This window comes from Neoarius graeffei, chromosome 10, assembly GCF_027579695.1.
Source record: "Neoarius graeffei isolate fNeoGra1 chromosome 10, fNeoGra1.pri, whole genome shotgun sequence".
Taxonomy (NCBI): Eukaryota; Metazoa; Chordata; class Actinopteri; order Siluriformes; family Ariidae; genus Neoarius; species Neoarius graeffei.
The window spans coordinates 87504604-87518189 of record NC_083578.1 but is presented as its reverse complement, the minus strand read 5'-3'; the positions used below and the strand labels follow the sequence as shown (position 1 = coordinate 87518189).

At 46.4% G+C, this 13586-nt stretch overlaps 1 protein-coding gene across 3 annotated transcripts in view; it reads left to right on the top strand.

The window, feature by feature from the left end:
- fcho1 (FCH and mu domain containing endocytic adaptor 1) overlaps nucleotides 1-13586 on the top strand; it is a 112963-nt gene that overhangs the window by 36511 nt on the left and 62866 nt on the right. For 2 of the 3 annotated variants that reach the window (XM_060932533.1, XM_060932531.1), the window contains exon 2: nucleotides 11357-11411. In XM_060932533.1, the coding sequence (XP_060788516.1) occupies nucleotides 11379-11411 (33 nt within the window). In that variant the 5' untranslated portion in view covers nucleotides 11357-11378. Of the gene's footprint in view, nucleotides 1-10861; nucleotides 10881-11356; nucleotides 11412-13586 lie in introns of those variants that run through there. The other variant, XM_060932532.1, reaches the window with a different exon arrangement.

Sequence of the window (13586 nt, the reverse complement as noted above, 5' to 3'; positions counted from 1 at the left end):
CCTTGTTAAATTGTGAGAAAATGTCCAAATCCAAATTGTCGCTGTGGTAGTAAAAAAAAATTGTCAAGGTAGTAAAAAGGTAGTAAATTCAACATAAAATATCTGTAGGAACCCTGACACTGAACACACACACTTACAACAATACAGGCCGTTACTCGTTACACTATATTAGGCAGGCTATCCAGCGCTGGATTTACATACTTTACAGTTTAACGTTTGATACATTCTAAAATGTTAAACTCGTCGTGTCTGTGCTCAGTGCTTTCCTAAATTGTCGGCCGCAAGAAGCCCTCGCACGAATGCGCGGTTTTTTTTTTTTTTGTTGTTGTTGGTTTTTTTTTTCGTTGTTCGCATGCCGAAAAATTCGCTTGCAAATGCGAGTGAAATGTGCGCACTGTAGAGCCATGGGGCCCGACCTCCTGTGGGTTTACCACCCACAGAGGTAGCCGTAGGGGGCCGGTGCAGTGTGGATTGGGCGGCAGTCGAAGGCAGGGGCCTCGACGACCTGATCCCCGAACACTGTGGCTAGCTGTTGGGACATGGAATGTCACTTCGCTGGGGGGGAAAGAGCCTGAGCTTGTGCAGGAGGTTGAGAGGTACCAGCTAGAGATAGTCAGGCTCACCTCCACGCATAGCTTGGGGTCTGGAACCCAGCTCCTTGAGAGGGGCTGGGCTCTCCACTTTTCTGGAGTCTCCCATGGTGAGCGGCGGCGGGCTGGTATAGGCTTTCTTATAGCTCCCCAGCTCAGCTACCATGTGTTGGAGTTTACCCCAGTGAACAAGAGGGTTGCCTCTCTGCGCCTTCGGATTGGGGAGAGGGCTCTTGCTGTTTGTGCCTACGGGCCGAATAGCAGTATAGAGTATCCGGCCTTCTTGGAGTCCCTGGGAGAGGTACTGAGAGGTGCTCAGACTGGGGACTCCATTGTTCTACTGGGGGACTTCAATGCTCATGTGGGCGACGACAGTGACACCTGGAGGGGCGTGGTTGGGAGGAACAGCCTCCCCGATCTGAACCCAAGTGGTGTTTTGTTATTGGACTTCTGTGCTAGTCACGGTTTGTCCATAACGAACACCATGTTCGAGCATAGGGGTGTCCATAAGTGCATGTGGCACCAGGACACCTTAGGTCGGAGGTCAATGATCGACTTTGTTGTCGTTTCATCTGATCTCCGGCCCTATGTCTTGGACACTCGGGTGAAGAGAGGGGCTGAGCTGTCAACTGATCACCACCTGGTGGTGAGTTGGATCCGCTGGCAGAGGAGGAAGCCGGACAGACCTGGCAGGCCCAAACGTATGGTGAGGGTCTGCTGGGAACGTCTGGCCAAGCACTCTGTCGGGGAGGTCTTTAACTCCCACCGCCGGGAGAGCTTCTCCCAGCTTCCGAGGGAGGCGGGGGACATTGAGTCTGAGTGGACCATGTTCTCTATCTCCATTGTAGATGCAGCTGTTCGGAGCTGTGGCCGCAAGGTCTCCGGTGCCTGTCGTGGCGGCAATCCCCGAACCTGGTGGTGGACACTGGAAGTAAGGGATGCCGTCAAGCTGAAGGAGTCCTATCGGGCCATGTTGACCTCCGGGACTCCTGAGGCAGCTGACCGGTATCGGCAGGCCAGGCGTGCCGCAGCTCGGGCAGTTGCGGAGGCAAAAACTCGGAACTGGGAGGAGTTCGGGGAGGCTATGGAGAAGGACTATCGGTCGGCCTCGAAGAAATTCTGGCAAACCGTCCGGTGCCTCAGGAGGGGGAAGCAGTACTCTGCCAACACTGTTTACAGTGCGGGTGGGGAGCTGTTGACCTCGACTGGGGACCTTGTCGGGTGGTGGAAGGAATACTTTGAGGATCTCCTCAATCCCACCGTCATGTCTTCCATTGAGGAGGCTGAGGACTCAGAGGTGGACTCGTCCATTACCCAAGCCGAAGTCACTGAGGTGGTTTGCAAACTCCTCGGTGGCAAGGCACCGGGGGTGGATGAGATCCGCCCTGAGTATCTCAAGTCTCTGGATGTTGTGGGGCTGTCTTGGCTGACATGCCTCTGCAACATCGTGTGGCGGTCGGGGACAGTGCCTCTGGGGTGGTGGTCCCTCTTTTTAAGAAAGGGGACCAGAGAGTGTGCTCCAATTATAGGGGAATCACACTTCTCAGCCTCCCAGGGAAGGTTTACTCCAGGGTACTGGAGAGGAGAATTCGACCAATAGTCGAACCTCGGGTTCAGGAGGAACAATGCGGTTTTCGTCCTGGTCGCAGAACACTGAACCAGCTCTATACCCTTCATAGGGTGCTCGAGGGTTCATGGGAGTTTGCCCAACCAGTCCGCATGTGCTTTGTGGATCTGGAGAAGGCGTTTGACCGTGTCCCTCGTGGTATTCTGTGAGGGGTGCTTCGGGAGTATGGGGTTCGGGGCTCTTTGCTAAGGGCTGTCCAGTCCCTGTACGAACAGAGCAGGAGTCTGGTTCGCATTGCCGGCAGTAAGTCAGACCTGTTCCCAGTGCATGTTGGACTCCGGCAGGGCTGCCCTTTGTCACCGGTTCTGTTCATAATTTTTATGGACAGAATTTCTAGGCGCAGCCAGGGGCCGGAAGGAATCCTGTTTGGGAACCACAGGATTTCATCTCTGCTTTTTGCGGATGATGTCCTGTTGGCTTCTTCAAACCAGGACCTTCAACATGCACTGGGGCGGTTTGCAGCAGAGTGTGAAGCGGCTGGGATGAGGATCGGCACCTCCAAGTCCAAGGCCATAGTTCTCGACTGGAAAAGGGTGGTTTGCCCTCTCCAGGTTGGTGGAGAAGTCCTGCCTCAAGTGGAGGAGTTTAAGTATCTCGGGATCTTGTTCACGAGTGAGGGAAGGATGGAGCGTGAAGTCGACAGGCGGATCGGTGCAGTCTCCACAGTGATGCGGTCACTTTACCGGTCCATCGTGGTGAAGGAGCTGAGCCAAAAGGCGAAGCTCTCGATTTACCGGTCGATCTACGTTCCGACTCTCATCTATGGTCATGAGCTTTGGGTAATGACCGAAAGAACAAGATCGCGGATACAAGCGGCCGAAATGAGTTTCCTTCGCAGGGTGGCTGGGCGCTCCCTTAGGGTGAGAAGCACAGTCACTCGGGAGGAGCTCGGAGTAGAGCCGCTGCTCCTCCACATTGAGAGGAATCAGCTGAGGTGGCTCGGGCATCTCTTTCGGATGCCTCCTAGACGCCTCCCTGGGGAGGTGTTCCAGGCATGTCCCCCTGGGAGGAGGCCCCGGGGAAGACCCAGGACGCGCTGGAGGGACTATGTCTCTCGGCTGGCCTGGGAACGCCTCAGTGTTCTTCCCGAGGAGCTGGCCGAGGTGTCTGGGGAAAGGGAAGTTTGGGCTTCCATGCTCAGACTGCTGCCTCCGTGACCCGGCCCCGGATAAGCGGATGAAGACGAGACAAGACGTTACTGTGATATTTATGGTTTCCTCTCCTCCAGCCCACGTTACACTTTTTCCAGTTTACAGAGAAGGAGAGACAGACAGAAAGAGACACAGAGAAAGGGAGGGAGACCCGGACAGAGAGTCAGAGAGAGAGCGAGAGCGAGCAAGAGAGAGAGAGACAGACACACAGAGAGAGAGAGAGAGAGAGAGACCTGGACAGACAAATGGGGAAACACACACACAGAGAGAGAGAGAGACACACACCTAGAGAGAAAGAGACCTGGACAGACAGATGGGGACACACACACACAGAGAGAGAGACACACCTAGACAGAGAGAGAGAGACAGACACACAGAGAGAGACACACGTAGACAGATAGACAGAGAGTCAGACAGACTGACAGAGAGAGTGCGTGAGAGAGACCCGGATGGATGGATAGAGAGGGGGAGAGGAGGACAGACGGACAGAGAGAAAGAGAGACACGGACGGACAGGCACACAGAGAGAGACCCAAGGGGACGGACGGATGGACGGAGAGAGAGAGAAACCGACCCGGATGGTCAGGGAGAGAGAGGGACCCAGACACAGAGAGAGAGAGAGACACGGACGGACAGACAGAGAGTGAGTGTGAGAGAGGGAGAGAGACCCAGACAGACGGATGGACAGGGAGAGCGGGAGAGACCTGCATGGACAGACAGAGAGGGAGAATGAGAGAGAGAGAGAGACCTGGGCAGACAGACAGAGAGAGACACCCAGACAGATGGGGGGGGGGAGACTCTGCAGACAGACAGACTGACGGATAGACAGAGAGAGAGACACCCAGACAGACAGACGGAGGGAGACAGACAGTTTGAGACACTTGTTCACCTTCAATTGGCTCAGCTGTAAATTTATTGGGGAGAATAATAATAATGATAATAATAATAAGTTGAATTTATATATCGCCTTTCACAAACCCAAGGACGCTTTACAAAAGAGTTACCACCAAAAAAAAAACTAGGAAGAGTAGTGTGAGGTAAAGAGAAGTTTTCAAGTGAGCTTTGAAGGAAGAGAGAGTGGAACAGTCACGAATTGATTGTGGTAACGAGTTCCAAAGTTTAGGAGCAGCAACACTGAATGATCTGCCAGCCATAGATGTCAGTTTAAAACGTGGAACAGTCAGAAGTCCACAGACAGAAGATCTGAGGGAGCGGGAGGGACAGTACAGATGAATTAGCTCACAGAGATAGGAAGGAGCGAAACCATGAAGAAATTTATAGGTTAAAAGCAAGATTTTGTATTTGATCCGAGAGACAACTGGCAACCAGTGCAGTTGCTGTAAAACAGGAGTGATGTGAGCAGTGCGCTTGGTGAGTGTGAGGACTCTAGCTGCTGAGTTTTGGATGTACTGCAGGTGATTGAGCAATGTGGCAGGGAGACCATAAAAGAGAGAATTGCAATAGTCAAGGCGAGAAAAAATAAACACATTGACCAACATATTGGCATCAGTTTCCAAGAGAAAAGGGCGGAGACGTGCAATATTGCGGAGGTGAAAGAAAGCATTCTTAGTAATTAGTTTAAGATGGGGTTCAAACGTAAGGGTGGAGTCAAAGAGAACTCCAAGGTTTTTTATAACTTGGGAAGGATGAATAGACACACCATCTACATCAATAGTAAAACAGGAGAAATTCTGAACCTGTCTTTTGGTACCTACTAATAGAACCTCCGTTTTGCCAGCATTAAGTTTAAGGCAGTTCTTATGCAGCCATTGCTTAAGGTCAGTGATGCAAGTCCTTAGCAGCTGAACAGAGGCTATGGAAGGGGTGATAGTGATGTAGATTTGAATATCATCAGCATAACAATGAAAGTTAAGGCCATGGTTACGAATAATCTGGCCTATAGGAGAAACATATAATATAAAAAGAAGGGGACCAAGGACGGAACCCTGAGGCACACCTTGAGCAACAGTAGCAGTGGATGATTTATGAACACCAATAGAAATAAACTGTTGCCTGTTTGCTAGATATGACTGAAACCAGGATAAAGCTAAGCCAGTAATACCAAAAGAAGATAGTCTGGAAATGAGTCTCTCATGATGTACGGTGTCAAAGGCAGCTGTGAGGTCCAAGAGAACAAGGACATTTGAGATAACCAGCATCAGTTGAGAGCAGGAGGTCATTAACAACTCTTAAAGGAACAGTCCACCGTACTTCCATAATGAAATATGCTCTTATCTGAATTGAGACGAGCTGCTCCGTACCTCTCCGAGCTTTGCGCGACCTCCCAGTCAGTCAGACGCGCTGTCACTCCTGTTAGCAATGTAGCTAGGCTCAGCATGGCCAATGGTATTTTTTGGGGCTGTAGTTAGATGCGACCAAACTCTTCTGCATTTTTCCTGTTTACATAGGTTTATATGATCAGTGACATGAAACAAGTTCAGTTACACAAATTGAAACGTGGCGATTTTCTATGCTATGGAAAGTGTGCACTATAATGACAGGCGTACTAACACCTTCTGTGCGCTTCGACAGCGCATTGATGTCTGAGCTCCGTATCAATGCGCTGCCGAAGCGCGCAGAAGGTGTTAGTACGCCTGTCATTATAGTGCGGACTTTCCATAGCATAGAAAATCGCCACGTTTCAATTTGTGTAACTGAACTTGTTTCATGTCACTGGTCATATAAACCTATGTAAACAGGAAAAACGCGGAAGAGTTTGGTCGCATCTAACTACAGCCCCAAAAAATACCATTGGCCATGCTGAGCCTAGCTACATTGCTAACAGGAGTGACAGCGCGTCTGACTGACTGGGAGGTCGCGCAAAGCTCGGAGAGGTACGGAGCAGCTCGTCTCAATTCAGATAAGAGCATATTTCATTATGGAAGTACGGTGGACTGTTCCTTTAAGAGGGCAGATTCAGTGCTATGCATATTGCGAAAGCCTGACTGAAAGGGTTCGTAGAGATCATTATGAGCAAGGAAAGTATGAAGCTGAGAGGCTACAACTCGCTCCATTACTTTAGCTAGAAAAGGGAGATTTGAAATGGGTCTGTAATTGGACAGTGAAAGAGAATCTAGACCAGGTTTCTTTAGTATTGGTGTAACTGAAGCAATTTTGAGGGAGATGGGAACAGTGCCTAAAGCAAAACACTGATTAATCAAATGAGCAATATAAGGGGAGATCGCAGATACACAGGATTTAAGAAGTGCAGTGGGTGCAGGGTCCAACAAACATGAGGAGGACTTAGTCATAATTTCCGATACTTTAGAAGAATCAACAGGAGAGAAAGCAGAGAGACGGCAGTCAGCTTTATGAGGAAGAGCTACTAGCGGGACAGAAGAATGAATTTCAGAATAGGGTATTAGGCAGAAAAAGAAATTTACCAGTCAAAAATAATATTTTATATAATCCTGATAAGCGCCGCAGGTGCGAAGACGAGCGCCGCAGGCGCGAAGTCCCTCTAGGGGGGTCTGGGGGCATGCCCCCCCAGAAAATTTTTGAAATTTAGACTTCATTTCCTGCATTCTAGGACATTTTCAGGGTGAAATGGCGTGTAATTTTTGATCAGAAATATTGCATATTTTTACTTTGTATTTTTTTCAGTTTCACTCCTGAATGTATCAGATGTATGTATGGTGTTTGATTTGGTAACAAAAGTGAAAAGAAAATAAACAACAATGAATTGTATATAATCTTTTGATCTAGTTACAGTATTTAATAAAAAAAAAAACCAACAGTATTCTATTTTACCATACCCCAATGAACCCCCCTTGTTAATCAATGTATCACACATACCTTTTCTGTCTTTTTGTGGAAAAACGAATCAGTTTTTGTCACATTCAATTTGGGGCGTTTGTTGGGATTCATCTTGATCCAGAAGAGTGAGTCAGCAAAAAAAAATGCGGTTCTCCCGCCAAGAAAGAGGAAACTACAACGCAGGGTGTTTGGCAATTTTCGACCAATCAGAATTCGCGATTTATTCAGTCCGCATGTTACAAGATTCAGTGCGGGCCAAAATGGCGGAAGCGATGAAATATTCTGATTTTTCATTTCAAGTTTTCAGTATTTTTCGTATTAAACTGTGTTTCTTACGATTTGTAAATGATGGCGGAACCACACACGGACTGGCCATCGGGAGTAGCGGGAGTTTTCCCAGTGGGCCGGTGGTTCAGTGTGGGCCAGCGGAGAAAAAAAAAAAAAAACAGTTGCGCGCTGGCCTTTAATATGATAAGCAATGTTAACAGTTTCTTTAACAAACTGTTAACATTGCTTATTACAGTTGCGCGCTGGCCTTTAATATGATAAGCAATGTTAACAGTTTGTTAAAGAAACTGTTAACATTGCTTATCATATTAAAGGCCAGCGCGCAACTGTTTTTTTTTTTTTTCTCCGCCGGCCCACGCTGAACCACCGGCCCACTGGGAAAACTCCCGCTACTCCCGATGGCCAGTCCGTGTGTGGGCGGAACATAACTGGATTTATCGGATGACATGTGGGAGTATTCATGTGCGAAAATTTTCGGCATTATCGTCCGTTTCAGTATCCGTCTGTGTGTATACTTGCCCGTTGAAATCGGCAATCGCCCGTCAAATTTACGGGTGGACGGGTCTCTGCCTAATACCTTATTTCAGAATGAAAGTATTGGTAAATACTGGCAATTTTATCATTGAAAAAATCCAAAAAAGCCTGACACTGAGCAGGGGAACTGGGAGTGGTTGAAGAAGGAGGCTGAAGAAGTTTATTTATTGTATTAAACAGAGTTTTGGGTTTATGATTGCCACTCTTAATGATATTAGCATAGTAGGAGGATCGAGCAGCATTAAGAGCATCCTTATACTTTGTGATGTGTTCAGAGAAGAGTGAAAGATGAATAGTAAGGCCAGTTTTCTTATAAAGGCGCTCTAGCCGCCTTCCCTTGGCCTTCATGACCCTAAGCTCAGAGGTGAACCAAGGAGAGGCGCGATTCGCAGAGACCTGTCTAGTTTTAAGAGGAGCGAAAGTGTTGTGTGTTAGATATAGTATTATCGTAGATAGCAACTGTATCATCAGGAGAGGAAACCTCAGCAAATTTACAAAAAGAAGAAAGGAGAGAGGCAGAGAAAGAATGCACATCAATAGAAGAAAGATTACGGAAAGAGACAGTAGAACGCAGAGGAAGTTTAGAAGAAGGCACACTGAGACAACACTCAATCAACTTGTGGTCAGTAAAACCTCCATCAGAACCCGATACAGATACAATTTTTGTACCAGTAGAGCAAAGCAAGTCAAGTATATGACCAGGATTATGTGTGGGAAAGTCAACATGCTGAGTTAAACCAAAACATTCAAAGACAGTCAAGAGCTCATCAGTAAGGGAGCAACTAATGTCAACATGAATATTAGGGTGTATTCACACCTACGTTGTTTGGTCCGGACCAAACGAACCAAATTTCCCTTGGTCCAGACCTTTTGGGTTGGTCTGAATACAAACCACCAAACTCTGGTCCGGACCAAACAAGCGGACCGAGACCGAGCTGCAAGGTCGGACTCGGTCCGGACCAAAGGAACCCTGGTGCGGACCTTTTGGAGGTGTGAAAGCAGACCGGACCTAATCCGACGATTTTGCTTTTTTTGTACCTCGGGAGCTTCCGTCGTTTGTCGGGCATTATGGGAAACAGAGTCTTGACACTCCACCGCAAAGCGCAAACACTGTTTCGGTTGTCAAGGGAACCTTACAACAGTCATTCAGTCATTCAGACCAGTGGTAGGCTAGACTAGAGTACAAAAAATGAGTAGGGGGCAAACGTGGGCTGAGGAAGAAACACGTACCCTTGTGGATATATGGGTAGATGTCTACATATCTGAGCTTTTGGGGAGAACACACAAAAATGCCGACGTGTTTGCTGTATTCAATGAGAAAATGAAGGAGAAGGGGTTCAAGCGCTCCCCAGAACAATGTCGGCTAAAAGTGAAGAAACTCCATCAGACCTACATTAAAATCAGGGACATTCTTTCAGAAAGTGGCGGTACTAGCGACTTGCGTGAAGAGCCAGAACTGTCACATGATGTGCGCTCATCAGCGCTATCCTCCGTGACTACTTTTGAACTTAACGCTTTGTGCGCGTGTCGTCTCTGACCAATAGCTGAACGACCTCAGGGCGCGTGGCTTTGTTGACAGATTTTGGTCCGCTTACTAAAATGTACGGTGTGAAAGCGCACCGCACCAAAATGAAAAAATAAAAAAAAACATTTGGTTCGGACCAAAGCAAGTGAACTATCGAACTATCCTGGTCTGAATACACCCTTAAAGTCACCCAGAAGAATGACGGCGGGACAGACAGATGAGGCTACAGTTAGCAGTTCATTCAGTTCAGACAGAAAAAGAGATGGTGATGATTTGGGAGGTCGATAGATTAAGAGCAGCAACATCGGTGTGGGAGTGGAGGTTTTCAAAGCCAGATATTCACAGGATGTAACATCATGAAAAACAATCTCTAAGTTTCAAACCACATCTGAAGACTGCAGCTAGACCTCCACCCTTCCCTGTGAGACGGGGCTTCGAAAAATGTCTATCCAGATGGTGAAGACATGTATTTAAATGTAAATAGTCCTCAGCCTGTTGCCATGTTTCCACCAGCAGAAGTATGTCCAGGGTCTTTTGGATAATCAGGTCATTAATGAGTGACGTTTTGTTGGTGATTGAGCGGGAGTTTAAAAGGCCAATCTTCGCAGGAAACACAGGTGATAATCCAGAGACAGCAGAACCTTGCAGTTTCCCAAGTGAGCGAAGAACACCGTGATTAACTCCATGAGCGTTCTTGTTGACCTTGGCAATCCGATTGTGAGTCCATATGATGGGTACGGAAGACTCCTAAGCATAATGAGCAGTCGGAGAGCGCGGAGACTGGTGAATATACCGAGGGCGGCACGCGATTCCAATAGAGCGGCACAGTTTAAATGCCGCGGAATCCAAGCGGTGCCGCGCACTAAGGCTTTTTAATTCCTCTGGCGAGTAGGTGTAAAACATGGGTAAAAGCCAGGCCACAAAACCAACACCCAGACCCACAGTCACGATCCAAAAACAGATGGACAGTCGCAGTCCAATGTAAGGTGCAAAGCCACCTTAGCCTAACACCGCTCATAAACGTAGCCAAAACCCCAGCGGTTCCACCCAGAGTACAGTGCAGGGAAGCAATTTGACTAACCAGCACATAAAACAGACAACAGCGTGGTGAAAGGTGGAAACTCGCTCACCACTGCTGAAGTCAAGCGGGTGGAAAGAAAGCGGGGGCTCGCAGGCGGGTTAGCAACAGGTGATTGCAAGCCGGTGTCAAACCAAGCAAGAAAAGTCCGAAATTAACCAAAAAGAGAAGAAAAAAAGGATAATACATTGCCAAAAAATCAGAAGCACAGTTAAAGAAACAAAAAAAAAAAGAAAAACACCGGGGAGAAGAGGCAGCAAACTCGCGCACTACGTACTCTCAACCGGAAACACAAGGAGAAGACGGCTGCTGATTTTCCTTTTCTTGTATTTGTGAGTGATGATTTCGTACCAGCGTACACAGATTTTATTTTTATTTCCTGGAGTTTGTCACATATAAATATACACACAAGCCAAATGTGTTTTCTTACCACAGTGCAACGTTGTTAAACAACAGTTATTCTGTAAAAGAAAATTATTCTGTAAAAAATTTGTTATAAAGATCCAAAACAATAAGGCACTTTAACATCCAAGCAACACTTTTTTGCATTTTTGGTAACTAGGACTATTTATCTTTATAAAAAAAAAAAAAAAGACACAAATGCTATTAAAAGGTCTATTTTAATTGGTGTGATGTTGCAGCAGTGCGTGTTGTGTTGGGGTTTGTGGTGGTGTGGATGTTCCATGGTCGTGTCCCTGAGCTGGATTAAACACTGCAGTGGATCTTCACCCTGAACAGAATCGGTGTTTTATATAAATATATTGTGGTTTTGATGATCGCTGAGCTCTGATATGCTTTTCTTCCACAGATCTCTGTAGAAAAGCCTCAAAATGGAGACTGCGTACTTCAAAAACAATTTCTGGGTGAGTGTGTTTCATTTATCTTACACCGTGTGTGTGTGTGTGAGAAGGAGTGGAAAGAGCTGAGTCGTGTCAGCTGGTCCTCAGGGACTGGAGCTTTCTGTGGTCTCTGCGCACCTGGCTGAGCTATTTCAGGTGTACACCTTACACACACGCGAGAGAGAGATATGAAACAGAGACTGAACCCCTCTCAGCACCTAATATTTCTCTCACACACACACACACACACACACACACACACACACAGTAAATTGGGTTTTTATTAACATACTCATTCTAATACACTAGCGTGTGTGTGTCTAACTGTAGCAGTTAGACCCTCAGTGTGAGGAGCCACTTCTCTCACACTGACTACGTTTACATGCACGTCCAAATCGAGCTGCTGTTGGTAATCGAGCAAAGGGTCCCAGCAGGGGTGCCAGAGAAATCCAATCCTACATGCACAAGTGAAATCGGGCTATTGTGCAAGGTGCATTGTGCACCCGAGCCACACGTGGCGCTACACGCCCCATCGTGTTGGTATACTTCCGGTTGTCGTCATGAAGAAGAGTTATAGTGTTGCCAGATACTGCTGACGTTTTCCAGCCCAAAACATGTTCAAATCCGCTAAAATGCACTTAAAACCCCCAATCTGGCAACACTAGGCCAGTTCCGTGCTCAAGCTGTTAGGCTTGCTCTAACAGACTGTATGGCTACAAACTGTCCGGCGCAGACCACTGTTTTGTAAGACAACTTATTTTGCACAATAATATTTTTCTAAAGTCCATTTTTTGCTTACAAAAACTTTTTTTTTTGCTTACAATTTAACTTGTGTCTTAATAAACACACAAAAAGTTCAACTGTTTTGTTTTTATTGACATTCTTCAGATCTTGGACATATATATATATATATATATATATATATATATATATATATATATATATATATATATATTATATACACAATGACTTGTTTATGTACACAATTCACAGCTATGCAACAGCTGTACAGATGTATTTGGTGATACAGTAAGTGAGCTAAATTTTAACAGTGCAAACAATGCCACAAAAAGAAAAGATTCATGCCGTTGTCATGATTCGTTGTCATGCCGACCGAGGCTGTTGTGTTTCCCGCTTGTGGTCTCGTCACTCGTCACTTCCGGAAGTAGCTCGACAAGTAGCTCGATAGGGTATACATGCATAAAGTAGCTCGGCAGAAATCGCATAAACTAGGTCGTGTAGCTCGATTCCGAGAAATCAAGTTCGGTTCAATTTCAGCCGAATTAAGGTGTATACATGGCATTTTGAACTTCGATTTCAGTCGAGCAACGGCAGAAATTCGATTCTCTCTATGTGCATGTAAACATAGTGACTGACCCCTCATCAGACGTTTCTCCAGCCACTCGTCTCTGTTCAGTACCATAACGAAACCTCTTTATGAAACGTGTGTGTGTGTGTGTGTGTGAGAGAGAGAGAGAGAGAGAGATGGAGCACAGGTAACTGTCTGCTCTGTGTGTTTTATATTGTGTAGTAGCATGACTCGGATTTCTTTCTTGGAGTAAGGTTTCAACACACACGCACTAAACTGAGAGTGCACTGCCCTGCTCCTCTCCTGCTCATTCAATACCTGATGTTTCTGGTACTTTCCTAGACTATTTAAATGTCGACAGGATTTACGATTGAGTTAGCACACTTTTTTTTTTTTTTAAATATATATGAATACACTGAACATCTGACACGCTGAGTGTGTTGAGGTGGACTCTGATCCAGGACGAGCTGAACCAAATACGTTTACTCCGAGACGACCTCATCCTCAAGAGTGACTCGCTGGTTTCGGTTCCCTGTGGCGGTAAACATAAATTGTTCACATGGTCGCAAAAACCATCAAAAGTCGGGTCAATGCATTGTCACCCTCTCAAGTGTGAAGCTTCACTCTGCTTTAAGTACTTTTGGAAAAATATCCTTTATCACTTTCATTTTACAGTTTAAAAAGTCACTGCATTGTTGCAGAAGGTTTTTTTTTTTTCTTTTATAATATCGTGAGTATCGACAAGAAAATGCCAACTCACTACTTGGCACAGAGGATTCTGGGAAACATGAGCCAGGCCCACTGATGATTTGGATCAAACTATTCATCCCGTGGTGGTTGTGTGGGGTTTTTTTTGTTTGTTTTGGCTTTTTTGTGTGTGTATTTTATTT